General features: G+C 31.7%; 1 protein-coding gene across 1 annotated transcript; it reads left to right on the top strand.

Annotated features, from left to right (window-relative positions):
* Window positions 1-1380: 1380 nt before the first annotated feature.
* On the top strand, window positions 1381-9080 carry LOC123910155 (sucrose synthase 5-like). Its single transcript, XM_045961211.1, has 14 exons — window positions 1381-1721; window positions 2326-2613; window positions 3175-3367; window positions 3476-3594; window positions 4040-4256; window positions 4713-4808; window positions 5001-5174; window positions 5284-5400; window positions 5759-5925; window positions 6029-6253; window positions 6846-7412; window positions 7892-8030; window positions 8184-8371; window positions 8780-9080. Exons 1-14 carry the CDS (start codon window positions 1615-1617, stop codon window positions 8928-8930), a joined length of 2748 nt encoding a protein of 915 aa, XP_045817167.1. The 5' UTR covers window positions 1381-1614; the 3' UTR covers window positions 8931-9080.
* The last annotated feature ends 7581 nt before the right edge of the window (window positions 9081-16661 follow it).

The following is a 16661-nucleotide window of genomic DNA, read 5'->3' as shown; positions in this document are numbered from 1 at the left end:
TGTAACGTCCGACCACCGAAATGATGAGCATTAACTGCTCATCATGGTTGTTCAGCCGTTTTCCAGTCATTTCTTGGTCCGGTCGTTATTATTTAGAGACGCTACCTACTTGTATTGAAACTATTTTGATTATTGAAATGATTTGAGTTTGTGATTGTAAAAATAAAATAAAAGAGAATTTAACTTATTTATTGGCAACAACAAATCACAACAATTTATTTTTTTTTTTTGTCAAGTAGCCTAGTGGGCTAGAAATTCCACCTTTAAAGGTGAATAAGTGGAGTGTCCGGGATTCGAACTCCGACTCATGCATATAATAATGCGATGTCCCTATCAACTTAGCTAAGCTCACAGGGACAACAATTTATTATTGCATAGTCTAAATTAATGGTTATTTTTGTGTAAAAAATAAAATAATCCTTGGTTATTTATTTTCTTTAAAAACGACCAATGTTAGCAGTTAAGTGGTAAGAGTTCAGCCTTCTAAACTCAAGGGATAAATAGAAAAAATAATCAAATCTCCCTTTTTTTTTTGCGGTGTTATAAATTAACAGAGAAAAATCAAATCCCTTCAATGATGGTTGTTAAATGAACCAATAGTATCATTTTATATAATCTTTTTCTCATCATTTAATTTCCAATTTTTTACATTTAAAAGGACATATTCAAAGCTGTCAATTTAATTACTTTTTGATCACTAATTGTTTTTATTTGTAATACATAAAAGAGATAGACATATGTCTCGTAAATTCAGTTGGTCACCGGTTTCATTTCAAATTTGAGATCTCTTATTATGCACACTTAAGTTGTGCCTCTAGACACTAGACTATTTTTTGACAAAAAAAAAAGAAAAAAAAAGAAATGTTGCATATATAAAATGAGGATCTTCTAAGTTTCTTCTCACTTCATTTTTATGATTTTCTTAGTCCTATAAAATTTAGGGTCATGCTAAACATTATCTCCAGGACACTTGTTAAGTATATAAAAAATCGAAATCAATGACAAAATTAATGATAGAATAGTAACTTTTCGTATTTTTAAGATACTGGATGCATAAGTTTCAAGAAATTATTTAATAATATGTTTGACTAGTGTCTCGAGAACCCCATTTAACTTATGCACGCAATTTTTGACATGTATTTTTAAAATGATACGGTATGTTTAAAATATTATAGAAAGTTCCTATGTAAAAGAAAAGAGCTCAAAATTTAATTTCAAGATCTATATTATAAATAGTTTACACTATATAATACTCATATGATATAATATATGCATGTTAGAAAATATAACAACGTGTGGATTTGAGATGGAATAAAGAAAAGAACAAAAATGTTACCTCATAGAACAACTTCATATATCCTTTAAACATTCTTTGCCTACACTTTTAAAACAAATAACACAAAAGTGCAATATTTGCATTCCCTCCAATCATCAAATCTCACACATTCTTTTCTTGCTTTAAGTTTTCCTTTCATGCAAATAATATCCAAACCAAAATCCAATATAAATATCTATCCTAACAACATAAAAAACCACAACTGTTCTTTCTATATTAATTTGTTTCTTGTTTCTAAGTTATTGGCTTATTGAAATTTGAAATTGTACCTCAAATTAATGGCTTCTACTTCAAGTTCTGCCTTGAAAAGATCTGATTCAATTGCTGATAGCATGCCTGATGCCTTGAAGAAAAGCCGCTTCCATATGAAGAAATGTTTTGCCGGGTACTCCCTCTGTCTCATATTATATGTCGTTTAAGGTTATTCACACAGTCTATTGATTTTATAATTTACACTAATTATCTAAGTGAAATATTTTATTTTTTTACTTAAATATCGTTATTATGATAGGAGTAGGCTTACTAGCCCACCTAAATTGGCATCAGAAAGAATCAAACTTAAGACCTCAAAGATTTGTTAATATATGATAGTTGAGATCAACGTTTTAAAAATCGAATTGAAGATTGAACCAATGAGACTTTCTAATCATGATTTAATTAGTTGAGTCAGATCAATCACGATTGAACCAGTTAACAAATAAATAATTAAAAAAGAAAAATATTTAAAAATTAAAATAAAAAAATGTATAAAATAAAAATTGTTAAAACTAACCGTAGTGATACGGTTCAACTCTCGTTCAACAAGACTGCATTAATGTTACCATAGTCAAACTAACCGGTGAACTGGACAGTTCTCGATTCAATCGATTGAAACCGGATGATTTTGTGTACTACATGTTGTATAGAACTTCATATTATTTTTGTGTTCAACATTTTACCTCTTTTCACTACCTTGTTTAACTTCATGAGAGAAAAAAAAAATGAAACAGGTTGGTTGCAAATGGGAAGAGGTTAGTGAGACTAAATCATATAATGGAAGAAGTGGAGAAAACAATTCAAGATAAAAATGAGAGGAAAAAGCTTTTGGAGGGATTATTGGGATACATACTAAGTTGCACTCAAGAGGCAGCTATTGTTCCACCATATGTTGTTTTTGCTGTGAGGCCTAATCCTGGATTTTGGGAATATGTTAAAGTGAATGCAGATGATTTGCAAGTAGATGGTATTGAGGCTTCAGATTACTTGAAATACAAGGAATTGGTATTTGATGAAAAATGGTAAGTTTCATTCCTTAAACTCATTTGCATAATTGTTTTTGGTCTATAAGACGGTGTTAGCTTAGTTATAAAAATTTCACCTTAATATCTCACTACACTCAAAAAGGTCGACTGTGGCTGATAGTTAATAAACTGAACCAATTCGATTCAGTTCATTTTGTGAACTATCGGCCACAATTGGTTTCACGGTTTCATTTGACTATTTTATTTTTTAAAAAAAAACTGTCACAATAATAGATTTGGTTCATTTTTCTCCTCTTTCAATATTACTATTTACCAACTAATAGTTATAAGTTGGCAGAGTACGGTTCACAAAGAATTAATTTATTTTTATAAAAGCTAGTTTGAGTTCGGTTCAAAATCATTGACCGATGCACCATTAATGGTTAGATTCAATCTTAATTAACAAACTATTCTAGCTGTTCAGTTCGATTTCCTTCCTGAACCGAACCATAAACAGTCCTAAAGACAGTTGTAAAATGACTATTAGTGCTATTTTAATTAATAATAATATTCACTTTTCCATTTTTTTATAAGTGGTGAACATGACTAAATTTTCAGGGCAAGTGATGAAAATGCTTTGGAGATAGATTTTGGGGCTATTGATTTCACCACACCTCATATGGCACTTTCATCTTCTATTGGAAATGGACTTGACTTTACTACAAGAATCTTGACCTCAAGGTTGACTGAAAGTTCACACTGTGAAAATCCATTACTTGATTACTTATTAAGCCTTAATCATCAAGGAGAGGTAAATATAGTCACAAGTGTATCAAGTATTGAAATGTTTACAAATGAAAAAACAATTAACAGTGAATTTTGAAAATAAAAATTGTATATTGTTTTTACTATATTGCAGAATCTTATGATCAAAGACACTTTGAATACAATACCAAAGCTTCAGAAAGCACTTAAAATAGCAGAAGCTTATGTATCTGCTCACCACAAAGATACACCATACCAAAATTTTGAAAACAGGTCAATATCTAACTCTTTTATCTTTAGATCAATGTATTTCATTTGAAAATTTCCTATAGTATAGTATTTGATTTAAGTTCAAAATTATTTTAAAAATAATCATTCATTAACATTATTATTATGAAGCACTAATACATAGACTAAGACGTACACTTCCATACAGAGCAAAACAAAAAAAAAAAACTCTGGCTTTAAATGTGGTCATCGCAAGTGGGCGGTGAAACTGGTCCCATCGGATTAGTCGCTCTTGGGGCCGGATACCGAGTTAAAAAAAAAAGACCAAGACGTCCACTAATCATAAGATTGTAATGTAACCACATGTGTCAGTGTCGGTGTCAGACAGGCATTGTAACGTAACACTAGCACGTGTTGGACACCGGACACATTTTAATCTGAAGTGTCAAAACTATTAATATATAATTTTTTTTCTTTTTTCTGTGAGCAGGTTGAGAGAATGGGGATTTGATAAAGGGTGGGGAAACACTGCAGGAAGGGTTAAAGAGACAATGAAAATGCTATCTGAGGTACTAGAAGCAGGAGATCCAATTAAGTTGGAATCACTTTTCAGCAGGCTTCCAAACATGTTCAACATTGTTATTTTCTCTATTCATGGATATTTTGGACAAGCTGATGTTCTAGGATTGCCAGACACTGGAGGCCAGGTTTTTTAACCCCTCCTTTTCAATCATTTAATTCATGAAAATTACTAGATAATCAAAACTAAGTGATTCCTAAATACCATTTTATTTTATTAACTACTACTGAAATTTTATGGTGTACCGTAGTCCAGTAGTACTTAAAAACTATTCAAAATTCCAATGATGACTGATGCAGCTTTTTAAAAGTAGAAGTTTACGGTCCGTCTTGTTTTAACATCTAAGACTAAGAGACACTGACCTCATCGGTGTTAGTTTGAAAAAGAAAACAAATAGTACGATGCAAAACATTTTTTTTTGTCAAACCGCTACCAATTGGGTTAGAGTCTCGGTCATGAGGACGAAGAAGGCCGTAAACTTCTACTTCTTAAAGTCCGTGTTTGATATTTTGAACCGGTTTTCAAGTACTAGTCCACTATTGAAAAATTGAATAATCTTTTCCTTTGTTGGAACTAACAACAGGTCGTATATATTCTTGATCAAGTAAGAGCATTAGAGGAAGAGTTACTCCAAAAGATTAAGTTGCAAGGCCTAAATGCAAAGCCTCAAATTCTTGTGGTATGCTAATACAAAATTTACAAATTGTTATACTAACAAAGTTTCAAAAAAGTATAAGTCATCATTCTTTTTCATTTTCCTTTTATTTTTGTTTCCTCTCTATATAATGTCTTTGCTCTTAAGTTTCACTAGCGTGCAGACGGATACTAACGTGTTTGATTTTTTTATTACGCTAACGTATTCTATGCACAGGTTACACGTCTAATACCAAATGCAAAAGGGACAACATGTAACCAAGAACTTGAACCTATCATCAACACTAAGCACTCTCACATTCTAAGAGTCCCTTTCTATACAGAGAAGGGAATTTTATCTCAATGGGTGTCGCGATTCGATATCTATCCTTATTTAGAAAGATTTGCTCAGGCACGTGCATTCAATCATATCTCGATTTTGTTCTCCTCTCTTCCATATTTGATAATTTGGTTATGCTGTTATGATCCTTTTTATGATCATGTATTTTCATCATAAGCAGGATTCTACAATCAAGATTCTTGAACTTATGGATGGTAAACCTAACCTCATTATTGGAAATTATACTGATGGAAACTTGGTGTCATCCTTAATGGCTTCTAAACTTGGCGTAACTCAGGTCAGGTTGATTTAGACTTAGCTCGTGTATGGATAAACAACTTAATTAAGTGTCAACATCATATAAGTGCTGATGTATAAGATATTTCAGTACGTAACAAAAGATAAAATAAAGTCAAACAACTTTCATATAAGCTATAAGATGGTTTCATAAACTATTTTGGAGAAGTTATGGAAACATGCTGAAAATAACTTACGAACATGTCATAAGCTGTTTTCATAAGCTCAGCCCAAACAGTCTCACAAGTGCTTATGCCAGTAGATAAACTCAAATAAGTCAATGCAAACATAACTACATGTAGTACATTCTTTTCCTATTAGCACTTTTAAACTAAAACTTGTATCTATAATTATTGAAGGCAACCATTGCTCATGCTTTGGAGAAGACAAAATATGAAGATTCAGATGCTAAATGGAATAGTTTTGATGAAAAGTATCACTTTTCAAGTCAATTCACAGCTGATATAATCTCAATGAATTCTGCTGATTTCATCATAACTAGTACATACCAAGAAATTGCTGGAAGGTTAATCTTTTTTCTATTGAATTATACATAAATTCTTATATAATATAATATTATCATGAAATGTATAACACTTTTCATTGTTTTGTAACTTTTGTATCATCAGCAAGGATAGACCAGGACAATATGAAACTCACACTGCATTCACCATGCCGGGACTTTGTCGCGTAGTCTCTGGCATCAATGTGTTTGATCCAAAGTTCAACATTGCTGCTCCAGGAGCTGATCAATCTGTGTATTTTCCTTTCACCGAGAAAAACCGAAGATTGACCACTTTTCAACCTGCCATTGAAGAATTACTTTATAGTAAAAGTGAAAATGAAGAACACATGTGAGTTTAATTTTTCCTAGTCTTTTCTTATCATTCACTTTTGTATGTTATAGTAAATGAGAATATGAAGGAGTTAAACAATCAGGGTCGATCGGACTTCAAACCCTAGTAAAGGAGAAAATATTAACATAACGGATGATAAAGATATTATGGATTCGAGTAAACCACCAAATCAGTCCCTGACTCTGCAAGACACTCTCAAATAGATCACTGACTTTATGAATATTTCAGAAAGGTCCCTGACTCTGTTAAATAGGGACCTATTTAAGAATGTTTTACAGAGTCGGGGACACATTGCTTTCTTAAACACTATTGATATGTTTTGGTGCTAGGTTTAGCTTTTTATAAACAAGGTACTTAATAGTTGATACTCAACCGTGATGATGTATGTCTAATATGGTACTGTGATTTACTATTAAACATCGTTGTTGTTCAATAACTAAACACAACAAATTATAAATCATAATACGTATATTTTTTTGTCGAATTTTTTACATGGATTCACAATACTAGTATACTAACATTTCGACTATCCGAAAAAAATGTCATTGTAATAATGTCCTTATTGAAACTACAATGTGTTTCGAAACAGTGGATTTTTGGAAGACAAGAAAAAACCAATAATTTTCTCAATGGCAAGGCTTGACAAAGTGAAAAACATTAGCGGCCTAGTCGAGTGGTACGCAAGGAACAATAGACTTAGAAGTTTGGTAAATCTTGTGATTGTCGGAGGATTCTTCGATCCTTCAAAATCCAAAGATAGAGAAGAAACAGAAGAAATCAAGAAAATGCATTTCTTGATTAAAGAACACAAACTTCATGGTCAGTTTAGATGGATTGCTGCACAAACCGATCGATATCGCAACGGAGAGCTTTACCGATGCATCGCGGATACAAAAGGAGCATTTGTTCAACCAGCATTGTATGAAGCTTTTGGTCTAACAGTGATTGAAGCAATGAACTGTGGATTACCAACTTTTGCAACAAATCAAGGTGGTCCAGCTGAAATTATAGTTGATGGTGTTTCTGGTTTTCATATTGATCCTCATAATGGAGATGAATCAATCAACAAGATTTCAGAATTTTTTGAAAAGTGCAAGATTAATTCTGATTATTGGAACATAATCTCTAAAGCTGGTCTTCAAAGAATCAATGAACGGTAAATTATACTCTCTCTCCGTTCCTTTTTAGTTGTCATTTTAAGGTTGTTAATTTTATTAGTACTTTGCTAAAAAAAATTAATTTATTAGTACTACTAAACAACCTTAAAATGGATATTTTTGGTGTGTCCAAGACGATTTATCTTTTTCCTATAACAATTTTAATTATTTATCTTTCTGCAATAAATAATTAAGAAAATAAAAAAAAATAGTTAACGTCGTCATAAACATCGAATATGACATATAAATAAAAACAATTTTTATTTTTTATTTACAAAAGTGATGATTAAAAAGGATAAGATGATTGTACCAAAAAAAATAAAAGATCAGATGAGTAATCTCAAAAGTGTAACTCAACAGTATTCATGGTTGAGTTTCTTGGCAAAATCAATCCTCCGAAACATTACATTCATAGACCTAAGAGATACAATATTTATGGTTGGATTTCTTATCTTTATTTCTTGTGTTTTGTTTGTAGCTATACATGGAAGATATATGCAAACAAAGTGTTGAATATGGGATCAATTTATGGGTTTTGGAGAAAATTGAACAAAGAACAAATGTTAGCAAAGGAAAGATACATCCAAATGTTTTATAATCTTCAATTTAGGAACTTGGTAAGTTTGTAAATTAATATGATGTTTTTTCATTTGTTATATATATTTATATTTTTTTAAATACGACTTTTATAAATTTATATTTTTTTAAATACGACTTTTATAAATATGATGTTCTTTGGAAAGTTATTGGAAAATTTAATTGCATTACAGGCAAGAAAGGTACCAATCCCTAGTGAGATACCTCAGGAACCTCAAGCGATATCAACAACTCCATCCAAAAAAGCAGAAGCAAAAGCACAATCTACTCACAATGAAGCTCAATCAAAAGCTGAAGCACCTCAAAACCACTTAGCAATAGCTGCAATACCATCCAAAATTAAACCTAAGCAAACACCAAGGCAAGTAATTTATGAAAAAGAAAAATGACTTAATTACACTTTTCTTCTCAAATAACATGATTGTGACATTATGCAATTTTTTTCTTAAGGACTAATTACGCGAATTAGGCCTTCATGACCAATGTGACGAACACATGTGTCACGTAGGCCACTGACATTAAAAAACGGACGGCCTAGATAGTGACCAAAGGACCCGATTGTAACAAGATGATTATCTAGAAACTTTAATTCGCACAATTAACTTTGGAACAAAAAAAATTACACAATTGTTATACTTATACTCGAGGGACTAGCCAATAGAAGAATATTTGCTTTCAATGTTTAACAAAACAAAAAAAAAATTGATATGATTTCAAATGAGAGAAAATTGTATTAATCTTTTGCATGTATTTGTGGATGGATTTGCAGGGATGAAGGTTCAAGTAAGGAACTAGCTGCTTATAAACAAAGTGGTGATCTTTATTTTGGATTGCGTTGGTTGCTTTCAGGAATTGCTTTTATGTTCATCATTCATTACATCACTAATTATTTGGAACGTTTCTTCACATGGGAGCAATAATCTCTAAGATGGAAAATCACTATTGAATGTGGATGTATTTTTAGTTTTAACTCATTTGTATTTTAATTAATTACCTTATTTCAAATAAATTGTAAAAGATTTCAGTTGGTACATAAGAAGTGTTATTTCAACAATGCATATTGGAATTAATTACTGCCATTTGGAGTCAAAATAATATTTTCCTCTATTATGAGAAGCTATACTCTACACTATTCATGCATGTTAGATTTAAATATTTTTAAGGGCTAAGAATATATATTTTTTGTTTACAAAAGAGGCTTGGCCTAAGCCAAAAAAGAGAAAAAACTAAGCAGCAATGATTCTAGAGATAGTAATCTCAATTACATCAGTTAGAAACAACGACTCAATCTAGAAGGACAATGATTATACAACCGAAGTCCCGAACCATGCTCACAACTCATGTTACCAAGTTCGTCTGCACAAACATTTGCCTCGCAGTAGTAATGACAAACCTTGATCTCCTAATCTAAAGCTAACAATCGACGAATCTCTTGGATAAGGCGTCACCTAGCAACACTCCCACCATTCGAGCTATTAAGAGTGTGAACTACAACAATCGAGTCAACATGCACCTTAAGCTTTATTACACCAATATTACGCGCAGGACAAAAACCTTCATATAAACACCGCATAACTCTGCTAGGTAGGCATTACACCGATCCATCAAATATCTAGAAAAATCACCAAGCCACTGACGGTCAGAATTTCTAAGTGAACCACGACACCAGCTATTATATCTCCTTTACTAGCCCCGTATGTATTCAAACTCAACCAACCTTCCTCTGGATATTGCCAAGCAATGGCAATCTCAACCTTTTGTCTAGTTGACAACACTACTCACATCAGCTCTCATATATTGCAACATCCATTACAAAATGAAATTCCATGGCTGGGTAGGCCGTATCCGAGCGTCACCATGCACCTCCCTATTGCGACATAACCATAAAAAATAACAGCTGGTTGTCCAGATGCAATTTACCTTAATTAAGGGGAGTCCATTCGAAAATGACCTTTGACATTACAACAATTTCTTAGAAATGAGTATTGAACCTAACTCATTCTTACAAAACCGGCTTGTAAGGTGAGGATTGCCCTTACGCCCAGCACTATTGGGCTTGGTGCGTGGATATAAACGGTGGGTGGCCCAATAGCGGAAACCTGATAACAGGTGGCCCAACGGATCGTAGAGAGGCTCTGATACCATCTTAGAAATGAGTATTGAACCTAACTCATCCTTACAAAATCTGCTTGTAAGGTGAGGATTGTCTCTAGTATATAAACACTTAGTTAAACCATCTCTCAACCGATGTGAGACTCTTAACACAATTTAATTACTTTAATTTAAAATAGTTTCCATCAGAAAATTTAATAAAAATACAGCTGGAGTAATTTATTCCAATATTATTATAGTATTTGGCCAAGATGAGATAGTTTGGCGCAGACATTGGGCTAGAAGAAACTGAGCCTGGGCCTTAACGAGGTTGACCCAAGAAGCTTGATAATGTCATATTTGGTATAAGTTGTAGAAAATTATTTTTGAATACTATTTATTCTTGGTATAAGTTGTAGAAAACAACTGGTTTCCCCGACGCAATGTGATACTTAAACAATGAGACTCCCACCTAATAAAGTAGCATTTTTAAATGGACTCTCCTCGTGAACTTAAGTTTCTAACAATTGATGTTTACATTGAAAGACAAATCATAGAAAAACTACATATAAGATGAATTAAGATATTTTACCAAAAACTTTTTATTTATAAGCAAAAATATATTATAAGGGAGTAAAGGGGTACTCAAACCCTTACAATACAAAACATGTTATTATAGACTTTGGATACATGTTAAAAGATCAAGACTCTAATCAGAAAAAGATAATAACAAATTACGGCCAAAACGACCACTAAACCAAATCTAAAAAATAGCCTTAACATCATCTAATAATTGGGAGGCATTCAGCAAAACTCCGTTAAAGACCACGTTGTTTCTATGCTTCTAAATACTCCAAGAAGTAGCTAACCAAATCAAATGCTTTAATCGGAAAATGATCACCAAAGAGAAAATGATCATCAAAGTCGGTGCTAATAAGGTGAAAGTAGTTGTGGATGTTAGCCTATAAAGGGATGACAATGTTTTTTTTTGAACAAAAGGACGACAATGTTAAGATTTTAACATTGACTAAATATATATGTTCAATGTGATATTTAAATCATGATATTCTTCTATCTAATAAATTAATCTTTTGAATTGGTGAACGATTAAAAAATAATAGTAAAGTTTGACAAATGATTAATTAAACTAGAATTTATTTTTAGTTTTTTATTTGTCATTTTGCCGTTTAAAAGGTTACTTCTAAACATTTTTTTTCCTATCCAAAAATAAACTTTATGAAAGTTTGAGGTAATATTAAAAAAATCCGAGTTGCAGAGAACTGTTATTTTTTTTTTTAATTAATGTCTTTTGGAACCATGCAATTGTAGTGTTCCACCGGTAATAATATTCTTGAATTCTTTTGCATGTTTAGTTTGATTTTTCCGCCACTGTTTCCAAGTTGCAGCCGAATTTAACTTTTGCATGTATACTCTAGCAAGAATTTCTAAAGAAAGAAACTCATGCAAAAAATAGTCTTATTTCCTCTCTTCGATAAATTTTAATATTTAAGATTTTGTAAAAAAGAACAAGAAGAAAGACTACTTTAAGGAATAAATTAATCGCTATTATAGCTCAATATGTGAAGATATATAACTTCATCCCCTAATCAATTTTTAGAACAACAATCTCTTTATATACAACAATTTTTCAAAATTCCTATAACCCTAAAACTAGATAACCTACAACAATGTAGGACAAACTATTTGAATTCACGATTCCTTATTAGAGACATGATGAATGGTCATCTGAGTATAGTTGTGAAACAATTTACACGGTCACAAAATATAACATAAATTAAAGAACAATTCAAGAAATAAAGTCAAACTTAAAGAATCACAAATGTAATTTTATCATATTTTAATTGAAAAAAGCTATAAGAACGAATAAAATAACACCATAGATGAATTAATATATCATATATTAATATATCATCATATATTAATGGATTGAATATGCTTTTAATCCCTTTAAATATATCAATTTTTATTTTTAGTTCCTTTGAAAATTTCCTTTCAACTTTTGTCCTCTAAATTTTTTGTTTTTCTTTTTCGTCTATGTTTTTTACAAAAGTTCACGTAGCATGTTGCAAATGCCTTTTCTGTTGACATATCAATATTATGACACCTTAAAATATCATCAATTTAATAAATTAACTATTTAATCTTTTATTAAACTATTAAACTAATAATATCTTAAGGTTTTATCAATGATATATATATATATATATATATATATATACATACATATAAAAAAAATTCACTTAGAGAATGAGACTTGAAATTTTATAAAAATGAAAAATTATATTCATAGCAAGAATTTGGGGGACAATTGTTCTGAACTAAAACTCATATCATTCAAAGGCTCAATATACATTAAGATCTAACAAGACTCATTCATATCCAATTAAAAGCTCGCCACTCCTTATGTTACCCCATCCATAGCGAATAAATGACCCCATTTCAATGAGATGTAACGCTCAATTCCACTAATGTAAAAGACCTACAAGGTTTCAGGCTTGTCTTCAACACAATCTTTCCCTTTCTTGGACTTTTTCTTTTTTTGCCAATTCTTCTTGTCATTCTGGTATTTTTTGAACTTTACAAACAAAGCTTGCTCATCTTCTTTGCCTTGATTTCTTTCATCATGCTTCAACTCATGAGCCTCAATAGTACTCTTTAGATCTTCAATCTTGACTTCACTTAAGTCATTTGTTTCTTTAATTGTCACCACAATGTGATCCAATTTAGGAGTTAAAGTTCTAAGTACCTTTTTCACAGTTTCTTGTTCACCAAGAGTACTTCCACAATTCTTCATCTGATTAGTAAGAGTCACCAATCTTGTGAAGTAATCTGCAATCGTCTCATCATTATTCATCTGCAACAATTCATATTGTCTTTTCAAGGCTTGCAATTTCACTTTCTTGACCTTTGTATCGCCACCATAACTTTTCGGCAAAATGTCCCAAACTTCTTTGGATGTTGTGGAATCTGTAATCTTCTCAAACACCTTGGCATCAACACATTGATGAATGAGAAACAGAGCCTTGTTGTCTTTCCTCTTTGCATCTCTGAATGCAGTTCTCTGATCTTCTGTTGTATTGGCTGGTAATGGATCATGAATATTATTCACTTGTTCATCCACTTCTTGAACACTGAATATGACTTTCATCTGTTAGACCAATGTATCCCAATTCTTTGAATCAAGAACGAGCAAATTCGCATGGAAATTATTTTTCCCAGCCATGGTTGAATCACTACAACATTTGATTCTCTTCTTGGTGAAAGAGTCGAATCAAAATCCCCTTGAATCGTGCTTGCTCTAGATACCACTTTGTTGGGGTTAATCACTTAACCATGATGAACAAAGAATGAATGAATGAATGAAGAATGAAATTGAGAGAATGTGAATTATTGAATAAGCAGAAATTGGTTAAAGGAAAAGAGTAAAAAATCTTATTTTTCCACAAAGGGCCTAGTAGTTTATATACAAGAGTTTGTTGCTTCAAATAATAGCAACTGCATAACTACCTACGACAAATCAAAACTAACTGAATTACAACGTACATAACAGATTAACTAACACGGGTCAAATGCACTCAACAACCAAAAATTAACTAACCGCTAACTGTTAAAACAGAACACTAGACAGATGTTGTGGGACAGATGCTACAACATATCTGGTAAAGCATGCAGAGTTTGAATTATAACACCAATACTTAGACCCCCACCTTATATCCATGTTTTTAAATTAAATGCTCCGTAATTCTTACTGTGTAATACATTTTTTATTAATATCCTTACTGCATTTTTTTTGTTTTCTTATATGAAGTGGCAATCCACTGAAATTAAACTCACATAATTGTGAGATCCCGGGTTCGAACCCGGGTCCCGAATTCCGGCCTAACAATTTCGGCATTTTTGCCAGTTGAGCTAGGACTTATGGGAAATCCTTACTGCATTTTTCATTTTGAATAAAAAATACTACGTGAGTTTGGCTAATTAAATACGCAAAAATTAAAACTTCTCGTAAAAATAAAAATACGCAAAAATTATTTCATAAAAGAATTAGCAAGAAAATTTTCAAAATACCAATTTTATTTTTTTTTTACAGAAAAATACCAATTCTCTTGTTAGTTTATTTTCCCAGTAAAATGTGTTATTATTTGTTTTGATTTTATAAATTGAAAACTATATTGTTGCTAATTGAACTAAGAATGAATCTTCTCACTCTAACCAGTCGTCTATGAACTCTCTCTACATTTGTAGTGTCGCCCTCAAATTCAACCATTTTTAACAAGATGTAGCGGCTTTCTGATGGTGGTGCAATGAGCGACGATAGTTTTGGATCCGTATTGGGCTCGTACTTTTTTTTTTGTTGGTTAATAGACGAAATGACAAAGTCATTGAAAACTCACACACACAAAGTGGAGTGATCGGGGTTCGAACCCCGGTCCTGACGTCCAATACTAGCAATTTCGACATTTCTGCCAGTTGAGCTAGGATTTGTTGACGAATTGGGCTCGTTCTATTGGTCCCGATTTATGTTCAACCAGCACTGCCACCCTTACAGCAGTGGTCCACTGGTTTGGAGCTTGTTGTGTGTTTGCGAGACTTTGTATTTGCATATCTTCAGCGCTGCTTTCACCTCTTGTGTGTGATTCATCTTCTATAGTTCTCTTTGCTCTGTCTGGTCTCTGGATTTGTGTTTTAGGTGTTTCGGATCTTGCTAGTTTTTCGTTATTATGTTATTCCTCGTTGTTTCTAGGTTGGTTCTTGGCGTTTGGTGTGTTTCATTTCGCCGTTTGCCTCAATTTGGTTTGGATTTCATGACTGTACGATATCCCGTCATTCTTTCAGTCTGATGCGAGACAGTTTGAATTGAAAGCGTCTTGAATGCTTGTTATAATTTATCGCAAGAGGTTGTTGGTACGTGAATCAGTCTGTGTTTATTTTTGGGTTGACTATGTGGTTTGGTTTGTCCGGATTTGGTTTATGTCTCCCCAATATTATGTATTATCTTTTATTTTCATTTTAATAGAACCTTGCAACCCTTGCAAAGGGTGATACCATCTTCACTCCATTTGCTTAAAAAAAAATATTGTTGCTAATTTTTTAATTTGTCTATACAATTTTTTTTATAGAGTTTAGAAAATTCATTAAACTGTTATATGGTTTTTCTACCATGTGCACATGTTAAGAAGTTTAAAATAGTAAATTTGTATTGAAACTTGTGCATTTTATATTAGGGATGACAATTGGTAGTGTAAAAATTTAGAGTTCAACCGAGGAAAAACGTAAAGTCTAAGTAAAAATTGTTCCACCTAAAAATTGACCTCGAATACAATTATTTAATTAGTATTTTATTAACCACTTGAGCTTAATCATTTGATTATTTAAAATTAGGACCAAATTCAGTTATTTAATTAGTAAAAAATATATTTAAAATGTCCCATAAGTATAATTTAGCTCGTAGGACTAGGAATAACAATGAGTAGTATACTATAGTACTCATCCGCATATTCACGGTTTGAACAAAATACTCGTACTAAGATCCATACCCGTATGGGTGGAAATAGACTAGATCGAGCTAGGCTTTACCAAGCCTAAGCATGACCTGTAAAAATTTCAAGGTCTGAGCTTGGTCAGTAGTCTATCATAGGCTTATTTTCTAGGCTTGAGCTTGACGTTTTGAAAGCTTGATATGGCCTATTAGTCTGTTTAGAAATCTATTTCATTTGAGTACATTTATTGTTTATATTTAACATTATATTTCAATTATTGTTTATAATAATAATACATTTATATATGTGTAAAATTTAATGTAGATTATTAAACTTAAACTACTAAAAAAGGTTAATAGATTTATAATTTAATCAATGTACAAATTATATATAATAATATTATTAATAAAAATATTATTCATATTTATTTAAATAGGTCAGTCTAGTAAGGCTAAAAGACTGTTTTTTATGGCATGTAGTCTGGCTATTTTTTAAGCTAAATAAGCTTATAATTTTTTTTGTTGCTTGAGCCTATGTAGGCTAGGACGTAGGTCTCTGTAGGTCGGCCTGACCTATGCTCACCCCTACGTGTCGGTAGCAACTTGTACATGTGTTCATACCCTATAGGTACCTAAATACCCATAGATGTATCCATTACCCGCATTTTTTCTAAACACAAATCTATCTATTATAAAATATCACATCATTTTAATAGAATTAAAAAAAGTCAAAGATTATAATGCTGACCGTCGAAAAGTATAAACAAAATTATTATTAATATCGTGCTAAAGTTCATATCTCTGTTGAAATATTCACATTGTGTTTGTATTATGTAATAAATAAACATTTTTTTTGAAAGAGAATAAACATTTTTATTAAAAGTTTAATAATGCCGCATATTTTTTTTAATTTATATATATAATAAATATATATTATGTGGGTATGAGGTGGAGTGGGTACTCGGGTACCCGTACGAACACCCATATCCAATCATTTTTACGGATAGTTACATATACTTGTATCTAAAATGCAGATTTTTATCCTATATATTGTGTGTAT

This window comes from Trifolium pratense, linkage group LG2, assembly GCF_020283565.1.
Source record: "Trifolium pratense cultivar HEN17-A07 linkage group LG2, ARS_RC_1.1, whole genome shotgun sequence".
Taxonomy (NCBI): domain Eukaryota; kingdom Viridiplantae; phylum Streptophyta; class Magnoliopsida; order Fabales; family Fabaceae; genus Trifolium; species Trifolium pratense.
This window is presented reverse-complemented; position numbering and strand designations above follow the sequence as displayed.